General features: G+C 45.3%; 1 protein-coding gene across 2 annotated transcripts; it reads right to left on the bottom strand.

Annotated features, from left to right (window-relative positions):
* Nucleotides 1-709: 709 nt before the first annotated feature.
* Nucleotides 710-12,432, bottom strand: RAD9A (RAD9 checkpoint clamp component A). 2 transcript variants are annotated; one of them, XM_075842248.1, is made up of 11 exons: nucleotides 11,953-12,432; nucleotides 10,748-10,818; nucleotides 9,525-9,644; nucleotides 9,148-9,262; nucleotides 7,267-7,366; nucleotides 6,285-6,394; nucleotides 5,811-5,917; nucleotides 5,183-5,247; nucleotides 4,043-4,141; nucleotides 2,528-2,735; nucleotides 710-1,108 (listed from the first exon to the last, which is right to left on the bottom strand). In XM_075842248.1, the coding sequence occupies exons 1-11, from the start codon at nucleotides 11,996-11,998 to the stop codon at nucleotides 1,028-1,030; spliced, it is 1,122 nt and encodes a 373-aa protein (XP_075698363.1). In that variant the 5' UTR covers nucleotides 11,999-12,432; the 3' UTR covers nucleotides 710-1,027. The 2 variants fall into 2 exon arrangements, with proteins under 2 accessions (XP_075698363.1, XP_075698364.1); XM_075842249.1 differs by lacking the exon at nucleotides 9,525-9,644 and having other exon boundaries at nucleotides 11,953-12,430.
* Nucleotides 12,433-25,743: the final 13,311 nt, after the last annotated feature.

Below are 25,743 nucleotides of genomic sequence, written 5' to 3'. Positions count from 1 at the left end.
CAACGCGGCAGTGGGTCTTTTCAGCATAAATGGTGCCTACGGATCAAAGATGAGGATTTTTTGGAGAAGAAAAACAAACCTTTCCCTCACTCTTTTTTAAATGTATTTTTTATTTCCCTATGGGTCAGCTATAGGCATGTTTATATACCAAAAAGATTTTGCTTGGCAACTATTGCTGTTTTTAAATAAGTTAAAAAGAAACGGTCAGCAGACATGTAACGGAGCAGACCTTTGTCTGATGACCTTTTCTTTTTACTTTTTTTAAAAACAGCAATAACATTTGCCAAGCAAAAACTTTTTGGTATATAAACATGCCTATAGCTGACCCATAGGGAAATAAAAAATACATTTAAAAAAGAGTGAGGGAAAGGTTCGTTTTTCTTCTCCAAAAAATACTCATCTTTGACCCAGACGGTATCGGTCAATACAAGTTCGTAGAAACAAAGAAAGACTCAAGAAACATCCAGTATTTTTGGCAAGAGGCGCAAACCTTTGGGGACAGGCACAAGAGATCTATGCTTAACTGGGCATTTTGTGATGAGAACGGTTATGTGAATGAGAATAATTCCTCGTTATTTAAGTTTAAAATCTGGACGGTGTAGTATTCTGTACGTTCAAAATCATTGCAAACACCACACAAAGGCACGAAGCGCATCCTGCCATAAGCACAACAAAGGGGCAACCAAAGAAAAAAATCCTTACAAGAAAACCAGCTCCACCCCGGGGGTCATTTATTCCAAAAATAAAATAAAGCAATACAAAATAAATACTTTTTCCTATATTTCTCCGGTAATATTCGTGTATTGCCCTGCAACATGAAGTTCTTTGTAGAGTCTTCAACAGCTCCGAGCATTGCGACTGTGTAGCGAGATTCCTCTACAACATATATATACGAGGTAGTCTTCACTGATCCAGCATATTCTGCGTGGGGTTCATACGTGTACATGATGTGAGAGTAGACCATGTGCCGTGGTCATGATTCTGGACAGGTCTACACTGCTGAGAGCATTTGGTGACGCCGCTTCCATCAGTCACTGTCTTCTGCCAGAACTTCTTGGTTTGTCCGGCCGGAATTTTGGATCACAGAGTCGAAGAATAAAGATTTGAACTAAAAGGCAAGAATAAGCGAGAAGAAGCATGGTCGGTTCTATATCAGGCTAACTCGGTAAGGGTATGTGCACACACACTAATTACGTCCGTATTTGACGGACGTATTTCGGCCGCAAGTACCGGACCGAACACAGTGCAGGGAGCCGGGCTCCTAGCATCATAGTTATGTACGATGCTAGGAGTCCCTGCCTCTCTGCAGGACAACTGTCCCGTACTGTAATCATGTTTTCAGTACGAGACAGTAGTTCCACGGAGAGGCAGGGACTCCTAGCATCGTACATAACTATGATGCTAGGAGCCCGGCTCCCTGCACTGTGTTCGGTACGGGACTTGCGGCCGAAATACGTCCGTCAATTACGGACGTAATTAGTGTGTGCACATACCCTAAGACATACAGCATAGGCAAGAAAAAATCCACCATTTATTATTCACGCTTTTCTTCACCGACCTAAAATAAGCGCATACGTTCATAGCACGTGTTGTGAAATGTCCAGGGATAACAAATACGTGGGGGTTTATGTAACTGTAGAAGAACGTATTGTATAGAACATTCTTACAGAACTTCGTTACTGTCCCATAAAGAGACTTTAACATAACTGTTTAATCACAATTGTCTGGGCTACTTCTGTATATTACGTCTGTGGATAGAAATAAGCGCAGGCACCTGTTAGAGGACACGACTGCCACGTCCCAGCAGGCCTTTATAAAGACGCCCCTGGGGACCTCCGACACACCACTCTTGGCAATCTTTTTGCCGGAGGTCAGGAGTAACAGTGCCACGGTCAGATTTGAACACAGCACTGAAGGGGTTAACTGGGATGCCAGCAGTGGTTGTATATATATATATATTACAGCCATCCTCTCACCGGGATATAATAGAACATCAAGGTGCCGTAACTACCAGAAGGTCCTTGATGCGCGATTACGTTATAGGGGTTGTTCAGGTCCACAGGATAGGTCATGGGTATATGATCAGTGGGGGTCTAACACCTGGGCCCCCACAGCAGGGGTCCATGCCGGAATAAGAAGGCTCCGACCTCTGTATAGCAGCCGTGCTGCGGGACTTCAACTCTTCTCCTATTCAAGTGAACAGTATACAGTGGTCGAAGCCGCCTTCTTCTAGCACCCGAAACAGCTGATCGGGGTGGGGTCCGGGTGTCGGACGCCCACCGATCATACACTGATGACCCATCCTGCACTCGGCTACCACCTAACTATTGCCATTGCTTTGTAACCACTGCAGAAACGTTCTATGTATCAAAACCCTCAAATTGATAAACTGGAGACGAGTTTGTAGACGGTGGGAGTTTGGATTGTTCTGGTCCACGTTCATTGTCTGCCGGGGAGAGGAGTCATAGAGCCATACGGAGCCAGAAGTGGTTATGGAAGATACAAGAACGTAAACATAAAGGTCTACCTTCTTATTAGGAGGCGTCCCGGGGATGTCTCTCTCCTGCTCGTCGTCACTGCCTGACGTTAAGGCTTGTTCTTCACGTACGGGGACTGGATGACTGGAGAAGGTCGGACTACGAGGTGGCGAGGAAGCTCCTGCGAGAGTGGTTTCCATGGCGATCATGTAGTCAAGGTCATCACCCAGAAAATCCTCATCATTTGGTAAGCCGGGTCTGATAAGTCATTAAAGGAAGTCCATCAGAGTTATTTTCTCATTGTGACACGGTGACGGGACACTTTGAATTAAATTTAAAGGGCTGGATAATTCTTTGTAGTTCTTTTCTGTATTTTACCAAGATCACGATAGTGGCTAAAAGCCATCAGTGTGATGGCAGCGGTCGGCATAGCGACAGAGTTTCCCGGCACAGGCCGTAGGGAGGAGCGGTGGTCTAAGCCGCCTCCTCTGGGGACTAGACAGAGCCTGGGGACGACATACAAAAACAGTGCATTGCCCACAGCTACCAATCAGATTGCTGCTTTCGTTTAACAAAGGGCATCTGGAAAATGAGAGCCGAAATCTTATTGGTTTCTAGGGGCAACTGCTCCACTTTCCCCTTGCCCAATATTTGCAAATCTTCCCTAGGCTCTGCCAGAGGGACAAATAGAATAAATCGAGCAAATCTATTTCTGCAAACATTTACCTCAAAAAAATCTTCAACAAAATCCTACAATTTGTGGAGTCTTATAATGCCATTATGTGAACAGCCAATCAATATATGAGCAAACTGCATATAAAATACAGGATTTCTTTATATTGTTATCACCCCTCTAACCAATCAGAGAGGACGTGCGCTCCTGTCTACATCACGAACAGCCTCCTCCACCTCTGAAGCTCGCCTCGTACCCCCCGTGCGAGGAGCTGTGCTCCACCTGGCTTCATTGCCGCACTGCGCATGCGCGGGGGGGTACGAGGCAACGGCGCATCGGTGAGAGTTGGAGGAGGCGGATGGTGACGTAGAGCGCTTGGGGGGTGTTAAGCCTGGAAAGGTTGGGTAGTATTGTGGGAACCCCGATCTTATAGTGTTATAACATATTACTGGGCTATGCCAGAACATTACAATCAGTGGGGGTTAGATCACGGTCGATCAAAAAAAACAACAAAGGAACTGAAGACCCTTCTGCTTATTCCCAGCACATCGGCACTGCCGGACCCCCGAGTGATACCATCATTTCCTAGTGATACGCCATGACTTTCTAAGGTGGAAAAACAAATTTAAGGATAATGATGAAGACTTTGGGAAGGCACAGAATGCCTGGTAATAAAGCTCAACCCTACTCACTCAAATGGCCTCCGCTGCAGTACCAGGCAAAGCCACAACTGGTGTGGATGCAGTAGAGAGTCGACAGCCCCTTTGTTCTACTAAATATTCATAAGCAGCCATTTGATGAAGTTAAAACAGATGAAATTCAGAAGGTTCACAGTATAAAAGAGTATGAAAAAGACTCAGTGCAGAATATATTTATTATACAGATAACGTACCTGCGGTCCTGGGACTGTGAGGAACGGTCAGTATCGGAGAGAGTGGCAAGAACAAAATGGGCCTCAAGCAAAATATCATCTACAGTGAATACAACCGGACTAGGAGAAGAAAAGATAAAGACGTCAGCGGGTAAAGGATTAGGCAACGTTTCCATATTACTGCCTTACATCACAATTACAACTAAGAAATTTACATTAAAAAAAAGTACAAAGAAATTATTATTTTTTTTTTAAAAAATACTGACCTTTATGATTCTGCGCCAATCCCCTCCGCTTCCAGACAACCTGGTTATATAAATGGCATGACGTGAACGCAAAAGCAAATAGAGGTCCACCATCCTGACGTCATGTTGTACAGCAGTTATTGGCTGCGCCTCTCACATGGACATCTCTTCCGTTTATAAGAGGGGAACGAGGAGTGGCAGGGGTCGGCGCAGAATCAATAATGCGAGGGTATTACCATTTTTTATTTTTATTTTAAGCTTTGTGTATAGAATTTGTCTACGTCGCGTCTAGAGATTTAGTGCTGCACGTAACTTTCTGTTCTGTATTGATATCTATGACCGTTCTTGTTTGCCAACGTAAACAAAAAAACTAAATGAAGAGACTCCTGCGGTGGCCTAATTGGCTTCTATGGACAGTCATTTGTCCATAAGGTTAATATGGAAATCGAGAGCAAATGCCACTTCCGAGACCCTTTTGCCCGGGGAAGTCCCCGTCGGCTCTCATTTCCCCTGCAGTGGCCGCCACATGTAGAATTTTTTGTGGACATTGAAACGAATGATGGTCTATGTGATATATCGGGTCCATCAGGTCGAGACTTTCCGCTTTAGCTCAGAGAGAGGTCCTCCCCCTATGACGTTCATATAGAGCACATAGATTAGGGTTGTTGACTCCTTTAACGCATGTTTTATTTTCCGGCAATGTACATACAAAACGAAGACCAAACTCATTAACCTTTATAAATCAAACACTAAAATTCAATCAACATTTAATCTTTTCTGGACTCCCTCTTGACCTATAAGTGTAATAGACTTGCACCTTATCTATGAAATGACGCTAATTAACCCCTAGATGTGGCTGCCACTTGTGACCCATCTACAAGTGATGTATTATGCAGTGTAACGTCCAGGGACTCACCAGCCGGCAGTGTCGAAGTGTATGGAGATCGGTAAACCGGAGGACTCTGCGAAAGCGAGAAGACCCTGAGAGGTAGAAACCAAAAATAAAGCCAGACGAAAGATGACAAGCCAAAAATGAGATTTTTTGAGTTACAAAACTTTTTGGTAAAGTCATTCATTTGTAAACTGCCTGAAGAAGGGGCCTCTGTGCTCTGAAAGCCGCATATAGAACTTTTATGGTTAGCCAATAAAGGTATCATACCTATTATACTTTTGTCTTTTTTGACACAAAAGTATTTAACATTTCATAAAACTTTTTGGTAAACTTTGAATCTGGCCGGTTTTATTGGTAACCCGCTGAACCGTGAGCACCATCTGAGATAAAAGCAGCTTCGCCGGTGCCTACAGATTTGTAATAGTCAGAGCAAATTCTAGAAAGTGGGCGATTGTCTTATACCCGGTCTTGCCAACTATGCCAAAAGTGAGAGCTGCTCTGGGGTTTGGTTAACGGTCAGCCTCTTCAGAAAGGTTTGGTAGTAAAGGCTCTTTTACACCGGCCAATTATCGGGCAAACGAGCGTTCACAGAGCTCTCTCATTGATCGGCGCCGGTTTACATGGCCCACACCTAAGAGGAACCATCTCTCACCCTGAATTCACGTAGACAGAATGTAATCTCGCTCTCATCCCGCAGCTGGTACACCAGGAATTCCTCTTTGCCCAGGGATAGTTCAGTCAACATTGCTTTACCAGGGTCTGGATAAAAATACGCATTGTAATCAAATAATCAAAGCTTTGCATTCCAACATTTTTGAAAACAAAAACATCAGCATATAAAAAGGATATAGAAGCTGTAGATGGTAAACGCTAAACTCTCTGGAGTCCATGCATCAAAACGACAGTGGGAAAAATGAATCATGGACTCCGACTAATGACTATGAGCAACAAGAGCACTGCTAATGATACACGTGGCCCATTGTGACTTATTATTACACTCCAATGTTGTGCCATCTATATACAGCACTGGCTGAACGATCAGAGATGATCACATCAACTTTCAAATAACGAGGAACCGAGCACTGAATTGAGAAAAACACAAATCCATCACATCTCTGCCCCTTACCCGTCTCCTCTTCCACATAATTCCGGAGCGTGACTTTTCCGAAGGGACTTGCTATGAGAGTCACCTCTGCAAGCGTCAGGGGGAAGTGCACCACCGCGTCCGAGAGAAGCCTAAAGAAACAGTTACCCATAGCAGGACTTGTATCATATTAGTAACAGCGCCACTCCTGTCCATAGTCCGGTATTACAGCTAAGCGTCATTCACTAGAATATCGAACACAGCCCATAGACTACCGTAAAAAAAAATGTTTATGTCAATCACCCCTTTAAGGAAACAATTCAGGTGTCAGATGTAGAACAGGGACCTAGAGAGTTGTGCAGCCATTACAATGTGATCGTAGATGCAGCTTTTTAGATGTCCAAACTCTAGACCGCTTGGACTTTCTTTTGATGGTTAGTCCTCCAGCCCGCCTTATAAGAGTTCACTCTCCGGTGGACTCAGCCCAGACACTCATTTCTCCCTCAGAGGCCATTGTATGGCTCGCCACAACCTCCCAATGGGATAATAGCCGATTGCCCGGGGTCTCAAAAGACGGACCGTGGTGATCACCTTATTTTTGGAAAATACATTACTGGGAATGATTTGAAATTCTCTAATTCTGTTACATTTTTATATTGATAGAAAACTAGTAAAAGGAGGTGCCTCCTAAAGAGAATGGTTTCCTTATGCCCTATTAGGGTATATGGACACCATAGAGGGGGGTCTTCTGCTCGGGACCTCCCTCTATGAGCCAGAGAGGAGAGGTGGCAGTTTCCAACTTTCCATGGATGGCGGCAAGTAATACTACATTTCCCCTGTAGTGGCCGCTGCAGGGTAAATGTCCGGCTGCTTGAGCAAGTGATTGCCAGGGGTTTCTGAACCTGAACCCACGCCCGGCTTCATTTTTCAAAATGGGTCGTCGGCCAACAACCCCTTTACTAAATGTTAGGCTCTCAAGGTAGAATTGTTTAGGAATTGTGTAATAACAGAAGGCACATGTTACCTGGCTTGCGCTTGCAGCACGTTAGGACAGCTGCCTGGATTGTACACAGCTTGTAGGGACTCGCAGTCTTGATAGGACAAGTTATGGGTCTTTGTAACTCCTGGAAAAAAATTTATGGACTATTCAAAAGGTATGAAATGCGGTCACATAAATGATAAATATAACAGATGAACGGGCAGTGTGGGGGGCAGGTGGATACACCGGCAAAAACACAAAAAGTGATGTTAATGGGGTCGTTCAATCTCCAAAAACTGATGGCCTATCCTCATAGGAGACTGCGGCCCCGTCAAAACAGCTGATCGGCGGGGGAGGCGGGAGTCGGACCCCGAACTATCGGATATTGATGGCCTCCCCAGAGGACACTCTCGACATAGGTGCGGGTCCCAGACCTATGTATAGCTCACAAATGTCTAAGGCCCCATGTACACAACGGTAAAAACGCCCATAATTACGGGCCCATAGACTTCTATTGGCCACGGGTACCTTCCCGTTTGCGTACGGGAAGGTGCCCGGGCCATTGAAAAATATAGAACATGTCCTATTTCAGGCCGTAATTACGGAACCGGCAGCCCATAGAAGTCTATGGGGCTCCTGTAATTACGGGTGGCTATGTGTGTGTACCCGTAATTACGGGAGCGTTGCTAGGGGACATCAGGGGATTTCAATTTTTGAATAAAGAGAAGCAGAGAAAATGTCGTCTGAGCGATCACGTGACTCTTTTAAGAGGTTTGAACAGGATTGTGACATCATTTCCAGCCCCCCTTTTTTTACGGGTACGTAAATACGGGTGGAATACGGATGACAACGGAACCATATTTACCGGCACGGGTCCGTAAACACGGGTTAAAAACGTGTAACAAAGGACCCGTATTTACGGCCAGTATTTACAGGAGGGAAAAAATACGGTCGTGTGCATGGGGCCTAAGACGAGAATTACCCTTTTAAGTAATTGCGGCATGAACATTGATAACTTTATCAATGATGTCACAGGGATTCCCCATGTAGAGAGAGCTGGGGGTGTGCAGAGGAGACACAATCTCCGTCTACACTGCACGTTCCTGTAATGAAACTAAACAAATGCAATGAAAATAAATCAACGAAACAATGAAAAAAAATTAAGCGCTCCGTCGTTTTCTCAAAAAAAGTGCACCCCTCGCCACAAGTTTGAGTCATATTTCCAGCTCGGGGTCCTGGAATGAAGATCTTTAACGTTTGCATCTTCATAGCTGCATGGTCTTGTTTAAGGAGTTCATAACTTAGATGTGATGGATATTAGCGGGATCCCGATGTCAGACACCCAGGACCAGCTTTTAGCCGAGCCGTCAGTTCCGCTGACCTGGCGGAATGGGCTTTGACGGAACAATAGACTCCAATGGACAAAAAAAAAACGCAACTGTTACATCACTGAGCAGTAGAAAAACATCGCCTGCTCAGATGATCCAGATTTCTGTGGCCCCGCGCTCGTGGGAGGGTCAGAATTTGGCGCAAGCAGCATGAACTGGTGACCCCGTCCTGTGAGGTTCGAACGGTCCAGGCTGGAGGAGGTGGAGTAATGGTGGGGGGGGGGGGGGGTCTTGGCCCCGTGTCCTCTGATACCTGTGTATGGAGGTCTGAACAGTAAGACCTAAGTATTGTGGCCGACCACATTCATGGCGGCTGTTTACCCTACGGCAGGAGGACTATGAGAAGTGATCCTCTCCGCATTGGCCAATATTCCGTCACAACGACTTCAACATCTAGAGGAATCTATGCCACGATGAATTGCAGCCGTTCTGAAGGCCAAAGGAGGTCCGACGTGCCACAAGATGGGGGTCTCCAATAATTGCCAGTGTATAGTGACCGTGAATTATTATATACACACTGTACATAGGATATACTGACCGTATTTGCAAAACAGCTGGATAACTAAGCAACTGTTGGCCGTATTCAGTTTGATTAAACATTTCTCGACGGTCTTCTCCAGAGAAGGGAGGGAACGGAAGACGTTCATCACCGACTAGGAACGGGGAAAAAAAAATAGACAAAAAAATTATCTGACAAATATATATTCCCCATAGACCAGGGGCCTCATGTAGAAAGAATAGTGCAGCCACAAAGCGGATCAGTGGTCCGTAGCAACCAATCACAATGCAGCTTTCATTTCTCTAGAAAATTAAATACGGTATATGATTGGTTGTCAAGGGGAACGGCTTCACTTTGTGTTTGCACCAGTTTCCATACACGAGGGCAATGTATGTACCTGCTGGACTGCGGGCTACCTTCATGTGGATCTTGCAGTGGCAGGTTCCTCCAGATGCCTCATAGGCGTAGAAGAAGAGCGGAGCGAGGGTAAAACAGGCGTAGGCCGACCGCGAGGAGTTAACGGAGCGCAGGCAGAGCTGAGAGCACAAAATCAGGCACGACATCACACACCTATAGAACGCTTCCCCGTCACAAACGTAGCGCAGTAGAGACGGATACACCCACATTAGCGGTAAAATAGAAAAAAAAACTGCCAATTTTAAATCAACTTTATTTGTTTCAAGTCCACAGACATAAAATAACTGACATATTTGCTGTCCTCGCGACCGTTACGAGCCGTACAAGAAATAATGGATGACGATCGGTGTACGGCGCGAATACAAGAATAATAAAGAATACAGCGGAATTGCGTTTTATCTGAATTTTTTACAAAATTTCTAGAAAGGCTAAAAACTCGTCTCACAATAAATAAAACCTCACAGGGGCCACAACACACAAAGAAAAAAAAGTTATGACCGTCGGCACGCAAAGAGGCAGAATGTAAAACGTATCATTGTCCTGAAGGCCCTATTCACAGGGATTCTCGCCCGTGTGACTTCTATGGGAGCCATGCGGCCGGGAGAACGGCCCAAAATAGGGCATGTTCCAAAAATCGGCCGTGTGAATAGCTCCATTTGGGGTCTATTGTTCCTACTGCGGCCGTTCAAAGGACGGTCGTCACACGGCCGAGAATCCCTGTCGTGTGAATAGGGCGTCAGGCCAAAATTGGCCCGATTCTCAAGGGTTTAAAGGGGTGGCCCAACCTCAGACAACCCCTTTTACCAGCGAGAGGTGCAGACGGAAAAAGGGAAGAGATAGTTTTACATGACAGTAAGGCCGGGTTCACACGAGCATGTTCGGTCCGTAATGGACGGAACGTATTTCGGCCGCAAGTCCCTAACCGAACGCAGTGCAGGGAGCCGGGCTCCGAGCATCATAGTTATGTACGACGCTAGGAGCCCGGCCCCCTGCACTGTGTTCGGTCCGGGTCTTCCGGCCGAAATACGTTCCATCCATTACGGACGTAACATGCTCGTGTGAATCCAGCCTTATTCGGAAGGGTCAAGTCTACCGGGGCGAGGGACACTGCTTGATAGTGGCTCGTAGAGGGGTCTCCCAAGCAAGGGAACCCCCCTCTATGACGTCTGATAAGGGACCGTCCTCTTTATATGAATGATCAATATGACTTCTGTTTTCTTACCCCATCATCTAAAGGTTCTAAGTAAAGTTCATCTCCGATTCGGGATAAGGAGTGAATGGCGCGGCCCAGAGCTAAAAAGACATGCAAGTCACAAGTCAGGTACACAAAGAACCACACTATGCAGATGTAGCAGAGCAGAGCTTGTTGTGGAGGATTAGGTTACGTGGTGTAGTGTGCGGCACACGGAGCACGACGTGTTAGAAGGCGGAGGCCAAGTCTGAACAAAGACGAAACGTGTCGGAAAACCAAAGCGACTACATAACGTTCAGATCCTGGTTTTCCAAGGATCAGGGACTGGCGGTTGCGGTGACAGATCTGGAGGAAGGTGGTCGGAGCTCCACGGAATTTGCCCCTTTTTGCCCACCAACAATCCTGCCCTGTCTATAGCCGATCCTTTCACCCGTTCGCTGTAACCCTTATATTCCCGGGCACACGGTTACGTCCAGCGGATGATGATGTAAATATACCGCGGATGACGACGTGCTACGGCAGCCGGGATCGGTTACCTCCGCCACGTTGGTTTAGCCCCTTAGATGTCTATAGCGACCCTGGCATCTAGGTGGTTAGACAGAGGGAAGGAGCTGCGACTGTCAACTATGGGCAGCCTGTGATGCGATCGCACCGTGCCGGTGGGTTGCCATGGCAGCATAGCCGTAGGTGTACACCTAAAATGATAAACGTTTAAACTATTTATTTGTACCCTAAAACGGCTCCATAAAAAAATACGACCCGTCCCGCAAAAATAAGCGTCATACCGCGCGGATTGCGGGGACATAAAAACGACTTCTTCCCATGAAACGTACGATTATTGTGCAAAAGCGGTGAAACGTAGAAAATCATAGACATATTTCATATTGCCGTGATCGCACCGACCCACAGAACCAAAGGAACGCCGTATTTATGCCGCACGCTGAACGCCGCAACATTTATGATGCAAAAAACAATATTTCTTTCCATTCCCCCCAAAACGAGTTAATAAAAGGTCATCAATACGTATATTACTTAAGAAAATACAACTAATCACGCAAATCAAAAATGTGGAACTCGCGGGACGCGGCAACGAAAAAACAACAAAAAACCTGCGGTCCTGATGGGGTTAACCCTTTCACATTGTTTTTGCATCCTTATGAAAAGCTACATCAATAGGAGCTGTGCCAAATGGCAAACTCAGCTCTGCTACATCGTTACATCCATTTCCACCTTACCCTTAATGTTGGCTCCGGTGACCACGCACTTTACTCCGGCACCCATTATTTTTCACACACCCGGGAGGGGGAGGGGGCGCTAAACAAAACAACAAATAATCCCGTCCATGAGGTAAAAGTCAAGTAGAAAACAACGGGGTAGCTCTAGCTGCAGTCACAACACGGCAGGGACGCGCATGCGCACACCAAGGACACGACGTCATGCGCACACTAAGGACACGACGTCATGCGCTCGGCGCCATGTTGTGAGGAGGGGGCGGGCTTTCTCTGGAGGGGCCGCCTTCATAATCTTCCTGCATGTACACAACCAGCGGAGAATTGTCAGGGAGAGCCATTTATGTGTAAAAGCCTCGTCTTCTATGTCTTACTGGCGGCCATAGAGTAAGCCGTGACAGCTAGGGTGGCAGCGGCGGCCATTTTACGTCGCGTTGTGTGAGACGGTCTGTGGCGGACATGAGGTGGTGCGGGGCTTGTGGTAGTGAGGAAGCAATTGTGTGGTTAAAAACGTTGTTTTAGTGAACATTGAATACCAGGGAGACGGACTAGAGCGCAGGACGCCATTATATAAAACAGAAGCCGGATAATTTACCTCAGAGTCACTGTGCGCGGAGGCCACGCCCACTCGGCGGGAAAAGCCCGCGAAAAACGAGACGGTTGGGCGGCTGCAGCTGTGGGGATTGTGGCGGTTGCTGCCAAACAACAGGTGGCATCGCTAGGATGTGCCACTAATGTCCAACTGTGGCATGACAGTGCTGGGAAAGCTGCGTGGCACTTCATCCGACTACTCAATTGCCATCTGTGCCACTACCCAGAAAAAGCGGAGCTGCTGCCACTTCGCTGTGTTAATCATTAGGGGGACGAACTTGACAACTTTTAGAAATGGCCTTCAGGGAAATTTGGGTGCATATATATATATTTAACGTAAGGCATGCCTCTGAATATGTCTGTAACATCTGTCGTCTGTGGGGAAATCCTGTGTCAGATCGGATAATGAGGCGATAGCAAAGTATGGTGGGATGTCCGCTAAGGCCCCATGCGTACGACCGTGCCCGTAATCTGAGGGTACGGCTGGCCGCCCGCATTTTTGAGCCGTACTCCCACACAAAATATAGGAGCACAGCCCGTAAAATGCGAAACATAGGACATGCTCCATATTTCCCGGCACGGACACCCATCCATAGCGCTACGGACAGGAGTCCGCAACCAATAGAACCGAATGGGTCCGTAAAACCACAGACCGTGGTACGGTCCGTGGTTTTACTGTCGGGTACATGGAGCCTAAAAAAATATGGTGCTGCTAGAATTGCAAGGCACCCAGGGCATCGTGGAAGTGGGCACTTAATTCAGCGAAAAATATTATTAGTATTTGCCCCAGCTCCTAGTTGCATCATCTGAGATACTTGATTCATTTATTGATAATACTATTATATATTATACCTCAATATATCAAATAAAACAGCGGTAAACAGTGCCTGCCCGCTGTACCCCCCATAAACTGACTGCCCGCCGTGTAACCATATAAAGTCCCTGCCATCTATGTCCTCATAAACCGTGCCTACCAATTGTTCCATCCTTTAATATGCCTGTGCCCCCATATAAAGTGCCTGCCATCTGTGCCCCCATATAAAGTGCCTGCCATCTGTGCCCCCATATAAAGTGCCTGCCATCTGTGCCCCCATATAAAGTGTCTGCCATCAGTGCCCCCATATAAAGTGTCTGCCATCTGTGCCCCCATATAAAGTATCTGCCATCTGTGCCCCCATATAAAGTGTCTGCCATCTGTGCCCCCATATAAAGTGTCTGCCATCTGTGCCCCCATATAAAGTCCATGCCATCTGTGCCCCCATATAAAGTGTCTGCCATCTGTGCCCCCATATAAAGTGTCTGCCATCTGTGCCCCCATATAAAGTGCCTGCCATCTGTGCCCCCATATAAAGTCACTGCCATCTGTGCCCCCATATAAAGTGCCTGCCATCTGTGCCCCCATATAAAGTGCCTGCCATCTGTGCCCCCATATAAAGTCCCTGCCATCTGTGCCCCCATATAAAGTGTCTGCCATCTGTGCCCCCATATAAAGTGCCTGCCATCTGTGCCCCCATATAAAGTGCCTGCCATCTGTGCCCCCATATAAAGTCCCTGCCATCTGTGCCCCCATATAAAGTGTCTGCCATCTGTGCCCCCATATAAAGTCCCTGCCATCTGTGCCCCCATATAAAGTGCCCGCCATCAGTGCCCCCATATAAAGTGTCTGCCATCAGTGCCCCCATATAAAGTGTCTGCCATCTGTGCCCCCATATAAAGTTCCTGCCATCTGTGCCCCCATATAAAGTCCCTGCCATCTGTGCCCCCATATAAAGTGCCCGCCATCAGTGCCCCCATATAAAGTGTCTGCCATCTGTGCCCCCATATAAAGTATCTGCCATCTGTGCCCCCATATAAAGTGTCTGCCATCTGTGCCCCCATATAAAGTTCCTGCCATCTGTGCCCCCATATAAAGTCCACGCCATCTATACCCCCATAAACCATACCTACCAATTATTCCATCCTTCAAAACTCCTGCTAGCTGTTCCCATTTATCAAGTGCCAGCCAGCAATGCCACCATCCACAGTGCTTGCCAGCTGTGCCACAATGTATAAACACCTGCTGGCTGATCCCGTATAGAAATTCCCTGCCAGTTTGGCCAATTACAGTGCTGGTCAGGTGTGGCACCATATAAACTTCCAGCGGTGCCCTCATATAAAGTTCTCGATGTAGTTGGTGGAGGGAGGAAACGGCGACACCGGTCATTAATCTTCCATGTAATATCCCAGTTATGTGTGGTCAATGTACACAATGAATTGACATCCACCGGCAATCCTCCTCAGGGCTGTCATCCAGTAGTAGACGTTTGGGAGCATCTCGTGGGGTGAACTGGTTTGAGAAGCCGGAGATTTATTCGGGAGTCTGGGGCATCTCCTCTATTTCTGGGAGCCTCCTGAACGTTTCGGGAGAGCTGGACAAGCCACAAATGTCTTTGAAGAGACAACCCCTCCAACCTCTTAGGTCACACGTTATGGATTTTGTCAGGACAATTTTCACCGTTTTGACAAACACAAATAAAAGCTGAATTATATATATAAAAATATTATACTCCCAATTCCCATATATTTTCTGAAGTAGACGCCATTGTTGAGTTGCCAGGGTTTGGGAGAGCTAAAGGTACTCTAAAAATCCAGCCTCCGAGTCCAAATCATGATAATGATGCATCGGAGAGATCACACAGACACGGAAGTTCATCAGTATCACACATGTGGCATTTCTCTGGTGCTTCAGGCCTTGTGTGGTTTATTTATACACAATAAGGCAATACAAAATTGAAAACCAATAGAAATCATATATGATTCAGTTCTAGCCCAGTTATAGAGGTAGCTTAACCAATCACATTAAAGGTCACTTCATAGTATACACCGTGTTCCAAATTTTTATGCAAATGTTATGTTTCGCTGATTTTCCTAAATAATCGATGCAAATGACAGTCAGTATAATCTTCCAGCATCAACCGTTGGAGGAAAATGAGAATTTTAGTGAACAAATCTAATGATAACAGATTTTTTTTGTTTCACATTATTATTCACAACAAAGATCAAAACATTTTACAGGTTGTAAAGAGAAACTAAAATGGTAATTTGTTGAATTTGCAGCATCAGGAGGTCATATTTACAGAAATCACAAGCTCTTTCAAAAAAAAACTTAGCAGGCCAAGTTACATGTAACATAGGACCCTTCTCTGATATCACCTTCACAATTCTTGCATCCATTGAATTTGTGAGTATTTGGACAGTTTCTGCTTGAATATCTTTGCAGGATTTCAGAATCGCCTCCCAGAGCTTCTGTTTTGATGTGAACTGCCTCCCACCCTCATAGATATATTGCTTGAGGATGCTCCAAAGGTTCTCAATAGGGTTGAGGTCCGGGGAACATGGGGGCCACACCATGAGTTTCTCTCCTTTTATGCCCATAGCAGCCAATGACAGAGGTATTCTTTGCAGCATGAGATGGTGCATTGTCATGCATGAAGATAATTTTGCTACGGAAGGCACGGTTCTTCTTTTTGTACCACGGAAGAAAGTGGTCAGTCATAAACTCTACGTACTTTGCAGAGGTCATTTTCACACCGTCGGGGACCCTAAAGGGGCCTACCAGCTCTCTCCCCATGATTCCAGCCCAAAACATGACTCTGCCACCTCCTTGCTGACGTCGCAGCCTTATTGGGACATGGTGGCCATTCGCCAACCATCCACTACTCCATCCATCTGGACCATCCAGGGTTGCACGGCACTCATCAGTAAACAACACGGTTTGAAAATGAGTCTTCATGTATTTCTGAGCCCACTGCAACCGTTTCTGCTTGTGAGCATTGTTTAGGGCTGGCCGAATAATAGCTTTATGCACACTTGCAAACCTCTGGAGGATCCTACACCTTGAGGTTTGCGTGACTTTAGAGGCTTCAAATACCTGTTTACTGCTTTGCAATGGCATTTTAGCAGCTGCTATCCTAATCCTATTAATTTGTCTGGCAGAAACCTTCCTCATTATGCCTTTATCTGAACGAATCCGTCTCTGCTCTGAATCGGCCACAAATCTTTTCCCAGTACGATGATCACGCTTAAGTTTTCTTGAATTATCCAATGTTTTCATACCTTGTCCAATGTATTGCACTATTTCACGCTTTTCGGCAGCAGAGAGATCCTTTTCCTTTCCCATATTGCTTGAAACCTGTGGCTGCTTAATAATGTGGAACGTCCTTATGTAGTTTTCCTTTGATTGGGCACACCTGGAAAACTAATTATCACAGGCGTCTGAGATTGATTACAATGATCCAAAGAGCCGTAAGACACAAGACCATCCATGAGTTTCATTGTAAAACTAATAATTAAATGTTTATGACACTTAAATCCAATGTGCATAATAATTTGGAACACGGTGTATAAACGTATTACTTGAATAGAGAAACTAGGAAGCATATCTATATAGAGCCTCAGGAAATGCTCTTGAGACCCCTCCATTGGAAATAAAGTTTCAGCTTTGTTAATTTTGCACCTGAAATGTTGCAAAGAAAAGAGTTTCTCCCATTAAAAGCAACAAAACCTTATCGTCTTGGGGTTCTAAAAACTTCAATCTGTGATTAAATATTCCAAAAATAAAAATTTAGACTTTCAAGGTTTAACATGTTTTAACATACTTATTAACTCTCTATACTACGGATTTTTCTACTGAATGGTAAATGATAAACAATAATTACTCTCATAAACCTTCTTGTTTTTTGTTTTTTTTAAACTCGTTTTATTGAAAATAACTGTCAGAGTCAAACCATCACATACATCAGGATAACATTATACAATCATTAGTACATATTTCAGAATAATCAATACATACAAAAGGAATACTCGCAGGTACCTATGGTGTTAGACCGTGGTTCGCAGACCACGTATGCATAATACAAATTGATCAAAACATTCTAATAAAACTTTTAATCCAGTACAACATGAAAACAGTAATGTGCCCACATTTCAATATTCTGCAATAACGCACCCACCATCTCGTACGGCAAAGAAAAGAGCACTTGGATGTGCCATCCACCCGAATCCTTTACCCACTCCCACCCCCAGCTTGAATCAGAGCAGCAGATAGCCCTTGGACTGTACAGTGAGTGAGATTCGATGAGCACCAACCTTCCCAGATCAGATCGAATTTAGCCGGCTTCCCCCGATGTGTATACACTATTTTCTCAAATGGAAGTATGTCATTGACCAATTTACGCCATTGCGCTACTGTCGGTGCCCTATCCGCCATCCATCTCATGGCCACCGCCTTCCTTGCCATAAATAGTGTTTCTCTGAGGAAAGTCCTCTCATATATTGACCATTGCTCCTCAGAAAGCAGTCTCAGCAAACACACCTCCGGCCTGCAAGGTATCGTCCTCCCCAGCACTGCCGTCAATAATGCAACCACCTCCTCCCAAAAGCTAAGAATCCAGTGGCAACCCCACATTAGGTGAATAAAATCAGCCCGTACCTCTCCACACCTATGACATTGTGAGGATGCCATCCTTCCCATACGATGTAAACTTACGAGCGTTAAATAACATTGGTGGATGATGAACAGTTGCACTAGTTTATTGTTTGCAGCTGGTGAAACCAGCAAGTGGGAACCCTGAGCCTCCCTCCAGTCCTCCGCTGTGAGTTGTGGAATAAGGGCTCGCCACCTATCCTCAGCCACAAGGGGCTCCGTTCGCAATTTAGCCTCTAGTAGAAAGGAATAAATTTGAGATACGACTCCACGTTTGAACGGAGTGCTCAACCTCACCACCAAGTCATAACTACAGTACATCGCGGAGTTCAGTGGGAATTGTGCTAACAGAGCATGATGGAGCTGTATGAAATATAATTCATCCCCCGGTGGTATATTGAAAGCTGCACGAATCTCACTCACTGTCATGACCGACCCTTCCTCCGTTAGCAGTTGTGATAGAGCAGCTACCTCTCTAGAGGACCAATAATGTTTCCCCACCATCCCATGCAGATGGGAAAAACTCGGATTATCCCACAGCGGACTCTCCGCCACCACCCCCACAAACCCCAGTAGATCTTTAGCCTGTTGCCAGACTTGTCTGGCCAACTTATGCAAGGGTAACAGGGAGCGGTGTCTAAAATCATGCGGTTCCAGTACCGGCCACAGGGTTTTCAAGCCCAGCACCCGGGCTAAATGACACTCAGCATTAGTCGTTAGGGGGGGGGAGACCCAAGAAGTCAAGTACCTGAGCTGACCCGCCAAGTAATATAGAAAAACATCCGGTAACGCAGCCCCGGCCTCATCTTTAGGTCTCTGTAGAATCGAAAGCTTGAGTTTAGATCTCCCTCCCCCTTCCATACAAACGGCGCGAACAGCAAGTTTATTATTTTAAAGAAGCTTTTAGGCACCAATACATCCATGTGTTCCAGCACATACAAAAACTTCGGCAATGCTATCATCTTTAACAGATTAACGCGTCCTGCCACTGACAAAGGTAGACCCTTCCACACCTGTATTTTATCCCTTAGGTAGGTGACCAAGGGCGCTACATTTAACCCGTACGATCTAGAGCTATCCCTAGCAATATTAATCCCCAAGTATTTGAACTCTGGACTTACTGGCAGTCCGCAGAACTGGGTGCCCCATCCACAGTCATCCTGCCTCAAAGGCATCAGATACGATTTGGACCAGTTAATTAGCAACCCGGAATACCTTCCAAAAACGTTAATAAGGGAAATGGCCCTAGGAAGAGTGGCGTTGGGGTTCGCCATAAACAGCGCCATGTCATCCGCATACAACCCTATCCGGTCCTGTCTGGCCCCTATTCTAATTCCCATATATACGGGATCCCGCCTGATGTTAAGAGCCAGTGGTTTAATGGCCAATGCGAAGAGAAGTGGCGAAAGTGGACACCCCTGCCTCGTGCCCCTATGGAGGCCAAAGGAAGGGGACAGGGCCCCATTCACCAACACCTGCGCTCGTGGAGATTTATACAACAAGGAGACCCAATTAATGAATCCATCCCCAAACCCAAATCTTCGCAGCACTGCCAGCAGATAAGGCCATTCTACCGAGTCAAATGCCTTTGCCGCATCCAGAGATGCCACAGCCCAGTCCTGCTGCTCCTCCCATCCAATCTGCGTCACCACCTGTACCCGTATAATATTCTCTGAGGTGGACTTGCCCGGTATAAAGCCACACTGATCTGAATGGATGATCTCCTTTATCACATTGTATAACCTATTAGCTAGCATCTTAGTCAAGATTTTGTAATCCACTGTCAGCAATGAGATCGGTCTATATGAACCACATTCATCTGGATTTTTGTCAGCAACACGATTATGGTGGCGTCACACATGGATTCCGGAAGAGCAGAGCTCCGATAGCTATGTTCAAACAGGGCCAGCAATTGGGGGGCCAGCAGCTCCCCATACTGTAGATATACCTCAAGGGGGATACCATCCGGCCCTGAGGCCTTCCCCTTAGACATAGACGCCATCCCCTCCAAAATCTCGTCCATTGTAAATGGAGCATCTAGCATTGCCACCCGCTCGGCTGTCAAGGTAGGAAACTATATTCCATCCAAATACATCTCCAGCTCATCCAGCCCAAAATCAACTTTTGAAGCATACAGCTGATCGTAAAAATGTGTGAATTGCTCAAGACTATCCCTCGAGGAGGTGCAGGTTCTATCGCCAGGCCCTACTATACCCATCACCTGGGGGGATCTAGAACTGTTCCGAACCATATGAGCAAGAATTTTACCCGATTGATTGCCCAATTCAAAGTGAGATTGTTTACTAAAGAATAGACTACGCAAAGTCTTATCCCTCAAGACCTGTAAATACTGTCTACCCAAATCCAACCAGGCATTCCGGTTAGCCGGTGAGGGATCCTGAACGAATGCCCCTTCCGCCTGTGAACATTTACATGCTAAGTCCTCCTCCTGAAGGGCGGAAGCACGTTTTACATAGGATATGGAGGATCGGAGACATCCCCTCAAATAGGCCTTGAGGGTATCCCACACCAGCGACCGATTTTCCATCTGAGCATGCGCTTCTATAAAGATTGATAGCTGATCCGGTATACGATCATTTTGCTCAATGAGCTGAAGCCAAAACGGGTGAATTTTACCCACTCCCCTTCTGCCTGCCTGTGGCCTTTTCAATGTCAGTAAGATCGGGCTGTGATCCGAGATCCCCCTCGGTAAGTGATCTACAGAGTCTACCTCCTGGAAAACCGCAGGTGAACCAAATATATAATCAATTCTGGACAGTGCATTGTATTGTGGGGTGTGGCATGTGTACTCTCTAATCCCTCTGTGTGTCGCTCTCCACAGATCAATCCAGCCCATCTCCTTTACAAGGAGACTTAACTGAGAGGGGCTTCCAGGACCTCTACTCCCGTTCCCCTGAAATCTATCTATACCAGGGTCCATAGCCAAGTTAAAATCCCCCATCATGATCACCCGGGCCCCCGGGTAGGCTGACACAAATCGGACGGCTTCCTGGATTATTGCCAATGGAGGATTATACACCCCCAAGATCACATAGGGACATTCATCAAGAACCGCATGTAGAAAAATGTACCGCCCCTCAGGATCCATGTTGGATTGTAGCAATTTCCAACGGAGCTCAACATGCACTAAGATGGCCACCCCCCTAGAATAGGAGGTGTGTGAGGCACGTCCCACCCACTGCACTCAAGGCTTACTCAAACTCCTCACAGTATCAGGTGTCGTGTGTTTCCTGTAGACATGTTAAATGAGGACGCTGTCGCCGCACAGCAGCGAATATCATATGCCTCTTTTCAGGAGACCCCATTCCCCGGACATTCCAGGACATTAACCGTAATCCTGCCATTTCGTACTGTTAACACATATTGGAGAGCCGTAGCCCAGAATCCTACCCACGATCCCCTGAGTGACAATTGTCCCGAACCCGTCTGCAATTCCCACTATGTCCCGTAGGTGTACAACATTTATTCTAATTTCTGCAGCAATGTGAGTTGACTCAATATCCTTCATAACAAAACCAAGAACAGACATTGCTCAACAGGAGCAAACCTTTGTAGCCAATACTCTAGGGGGTAGTTTCTACGGCTAGCGTATTTCTGCCGCAAATACACTATCTATATAGGTATATCGTTTCTCCCGACCAGCATCCCATCCACCAGATATTATAAAACATATTAAAACCTGACTCGTATTAAATGTCCCCCATATCTCTTATTCAGAACACATAAGGAAGAGATTATGAGGACTAAACTTCCCAGATCATATCACGGACCTTATGCCTCACATAGCAGCTTGTAGATAACATGTTACAACATCACATCATTATCGTATAAGGATACTTTCAACTGGAACTTCTGTAATACAAACAATATGGGGTATCCATGAGTTCCATATATCGGCAATAATCTCCCAGCCTGCACAGCCACAGCGATCAGCGTCGAGGAGATCGCCTATGCTTTCTCGTAAGCCATTCCTCCGCCTCAGTTGGATCCGTAAAAAATATGGCTCGATCTCCATCCACAACCCGCAATCTAGCCGGATAGGCCATCAAATACGGAATCTGCAGGTCCCGAAGTCGGCGCTTAATAGGGACATATGACGCCCTCTGTCGCTGCAAATCAGGAGAAAAATCCGGATATATGGACACAGGCATTTTCAAATCGAATCCCGCCGGCCTTCCGAGCTTCCAGCAGAACCGTATCCCGATCTTTACAATTCAACATCCGAGCAAGCAGGGGTCTTGGGGGAGCACCCGGAACTGGTAGTCGTGCTGGAACCCTGTGCGCCCTTTCCACCGCATACGCCAACGAGAAGGAGGCAGCTGGAAAGATCTCCCTCAGCCATTTTTCCACGAATTGACAGGGGTACTGCTACACAAGCCGGGGTTTGGTGCCCAACCGATGTAGGGAGACTTCACCTACCAACATCACTCCATTCCCCTGGAATGGCACCTGCCTAATGTGCAGTTTCACTCTCTTCGTATTGTATCAAATTCAGTAGCCCTTTGTCCGATCCCGTATGGACCCATAGTTCGGGAGTTCTGTCCTAGTGGTTGGCCTGTCGGTGACAGTCGCTCACTACTATATTATTGCCATTTATGTCGCAATAAAACTCGAATATTTAGCATCTTGATCCTTTTGTACTTTTTGTGTGTGCTGGGGTTTCATCCTTTCTATATTGTGGGATTTTGTCCCTACCCTACTAGCACCACACCAACCAATTGAGGAGTGCATCCCAATATTTATTCCTGATTATTAAGTGTATCTTGGATGTCTTGCACCCGATATAGATGACGTCACCATCTTTTGCCTATGACTCCACCACTACAGCCAAAATTTTGGCACAAGTCACCAACTGAGGCGAAGAATTCCTCCACAAGAACTCCGTACAAGAGAGTACGAAAAAGAACTGCGGAAATACACCTCCTATGATCTACATCGTACCACTTTGGCTGAGTATCACAGACTGGACAGAATACCACGTGGCCTTCGGAGCCATCTCCGACCGACCCTTTTCTCTGACGACGAAGAATATTGTCAACAATTCCAGAGAATTTTGAATAAATGTTCTCTGGATCTCATTCTACTCACCATCTCCAATTTACAAACAAGAATTTCAGAATCTGATACCAAGATCAAGGCACTCGAGACTCAACTCTCAGCAACCTTAAGCCCCAGTGACTGGGAGAATCTGAAAACACGTACTGACACTGCCATCAAGGATTTCTCCAAGACCTTACAACTTAGAAAACTTGATAAATTCCAGAGGGACGCAACTGACTACGATAACAACAGGGTCTACCGATGGAACGAGTCATCAACTTATGGAAATTCATGGCGCCAACCACGACAACAAACCGGAAATTTCACCAGTTCTAGCAGTGGCTCTTCCACTGGTCGACGCCCTCCACGTTTTTTAGGCAATCGGAGAGGTCGAAACGAACCACCAGGCGGGCGGGGAGGACGGGGACGCGACATGAATATACAGACACGGTCCCAGGTAAGAAGAGCCACCTGGTCGTCAACCTCTCCTCCCATACCCTCACGCCGATGGAACTGTCAGTCTTACAAAAAGGCCTGTCTTTCTGCCCCACCGCCCCCTGTAATACGTTCACCCTCCAACAGGAATTAAATTATTTTTATAGATAATTGCGACTTAAGACGCATTTTGGATTATTTAATCCACCCATTCCTCAACAACCTACAGACGTGTCTTCTGAACTCTCCATTTCCAATTTGGGTCTACATAGCAAAAGCAATTTTGCTCCCCCCAAGATCTATCACGCCACTGAACTGATACAAAGAGACATCAATGTCATTTTACACGATTATAATTTAGGCTACTATCTCCATCCAAATTTTTTGTCAACTATAGAAATGACATCATTAAAATGTCTACAACAAAATCGAGAAATTATAATTAAACCAGCCGATAAGGGAGGGGCCATAGTTATATTAGACTACAACAATTACGTCTCAGAAGTCAATCGCCAGCTTACAGATAGTCATACATATTTAAAAATACCCAGACACCCAATTTCGGATATATGTTCCAAAATCAATTCCATAATTGACCATCATCTTGACATCAATACTATTGATGAGAAAACACAAATTCTTACAGAATCCATTCCCCATCACTCCAGTCTTCTATACCCTACCCAAAATTCACAAATCCCTAATCAATCCCCCGGGTCGGCCTATAGTGGCTTCGATCCTATCTCCATTAGCTGTATTTCTCGAAAATATATTGACTCCCTTCATTAAAAAAAAACGAAGTTATTCCTTTTAGTTACTAGTCATTTTTTACAAGTCATTAAAAACTTGAACCAAATCGAGCCTAGTAGTCTTCTCATTATATAGAACAAGATGTGGTTATAACTAAACCATACCTAGTATGAAAACCCAAAAATGCAATGAAAATATAGCACGGTGCCATTTCTGATAAGAGATTATGAAATACAAGAAAACTAAAAAAGAAACAAAATTATTCCAGAAATATAACTAGGCACTCTTGGGTAAATAGAAAATTATCAAAATATTTTATTTGTAACTCCAAAATCATCGGAAGTATAAATATACACATACATAAAATTTAAAAGAAAATCTCCTGGCCAGGAAAGGAAAACATACAATTGGAACTTCTATAAATAGACCAAATCACCTAAAGGATAAATAACATTCTTTGTATATATATTTTTTCTTTTACAAGATTTTTTAAGACAAGAAATTCAGTGAAACCGCTGGGTTATATTCACACTTGCGGTTTTTGACAATATATATTTTTTATCCTATGAGTAGCCAAAGATCCTATTACAAGTAGTTGGTAATAATTTTTTGAAGAAAGTCTTCTTATATGTTATAGTTCTCGTCACAGGACGATAGCCCTCATATATTTAAGGAGACAGATTTTGTTGCTGGTTTTTTTTCCCTCCATTTCGATAATCCTAGATTTTGTAAGGATCTATAGTAGCTAGCAGTCTATTCATAGACCCATGGGTCAATATGTAGCCTCCCGATCTTTGAATTTGAAGAGAGGTATATATTTTTTTCCTCTTTCTCTCTCAAGATTTTTTTATATATACGGGAATCCCGACTTTTATTGCTCATGCAGGTTTTACCTCCAAACAGCCAGCAAATTCCAGGGAACCGTATATTTCTGGAATAATTTTGTTTCTTTTTTCGTTTTCTTGTATTTCATAGTCTTCTCATTACTTTGGATGTTAACAGTCTCTATACATCCATTTCACATCAAGATGGCTTATTAGCCACAAGAAGCCTTTTCGACACTACTGACATGTCCATTAATTCCAAACTACTATGTTTGGAATTATTAGAATTAATTCTTAACAAGAACTACTTTCTATTTGGGGATGACTTTTACAGACAAATTCACGGTACTGCAATGGGCTATAATATAGACCCCCCCCCCCCATATGCCAATGCCTATATGGCAGCATTTGAAGTGACACATATCTATCCAAATTCATAGACAACGCAACATGCTGGTATTGTTACATAGACAACGTCTTCTGCATATGGAGAGGAACCGAACAATCTGCATTAGAGTTCGTTCATGAGATCAATACAATACGTGAGGGTCTAAATTTCACACTGAACATTAGTTTACATGAGATCAATTTCCTTGACACATTGAACAAAAAGAGCAACACTGGTCAATTAAGCGTTGATTTATACACTAAGCCCACAGATCGAAATTGCCT

The sequence above is a fragment of the Rhinoderma darwinii genome, chromosome 11, assembly GCF_050947455.1.
Source record: "Rhinoderma darwinii isolate aRhiDar2 chromosome 11, aRhiDar2.hap1, whole genome shotgun sequence".
NCBI lineage: Eukaryota > Metazoa > Chordata > Amphibia > Anura > Rhinodermatidae > Rhinoderma > Rhinoderma darwinii.
The sequence above is the reverse complement of the archived record's forward strand: the minus strand, read 5'-3'. Positions and strand labels throughout refer to the sequence as shown.

What these genes read in the sequence shown, in the direction of transcription:
- RAD9A (XM_075842248.1), bottom strand. Translation starts at nt 11,998, where the DNA reads ATGGGTGCCGGAGTAAAGTGCGTGGTCACCGGAGCCAACATTAAGG. An exon ending in ACTGCAAGATCCACATGAAG is followed by an intron (nt 9,263 to 9,524) that starts GTAGCCCGCAGT and finishes CCCCGTTCCTAG; the next exon opens with TCGGTGATGAACGTCTTCCG. An exon ending in TCTGTCTACGTGAATTCAGG is followed by an intron (nt 5,248 to 5,810) that starts GTGAGAGATGGT and finishes TCTACCTCTCAG; the next exon opens with GGTCTTCTCGCTTTCGCAGA.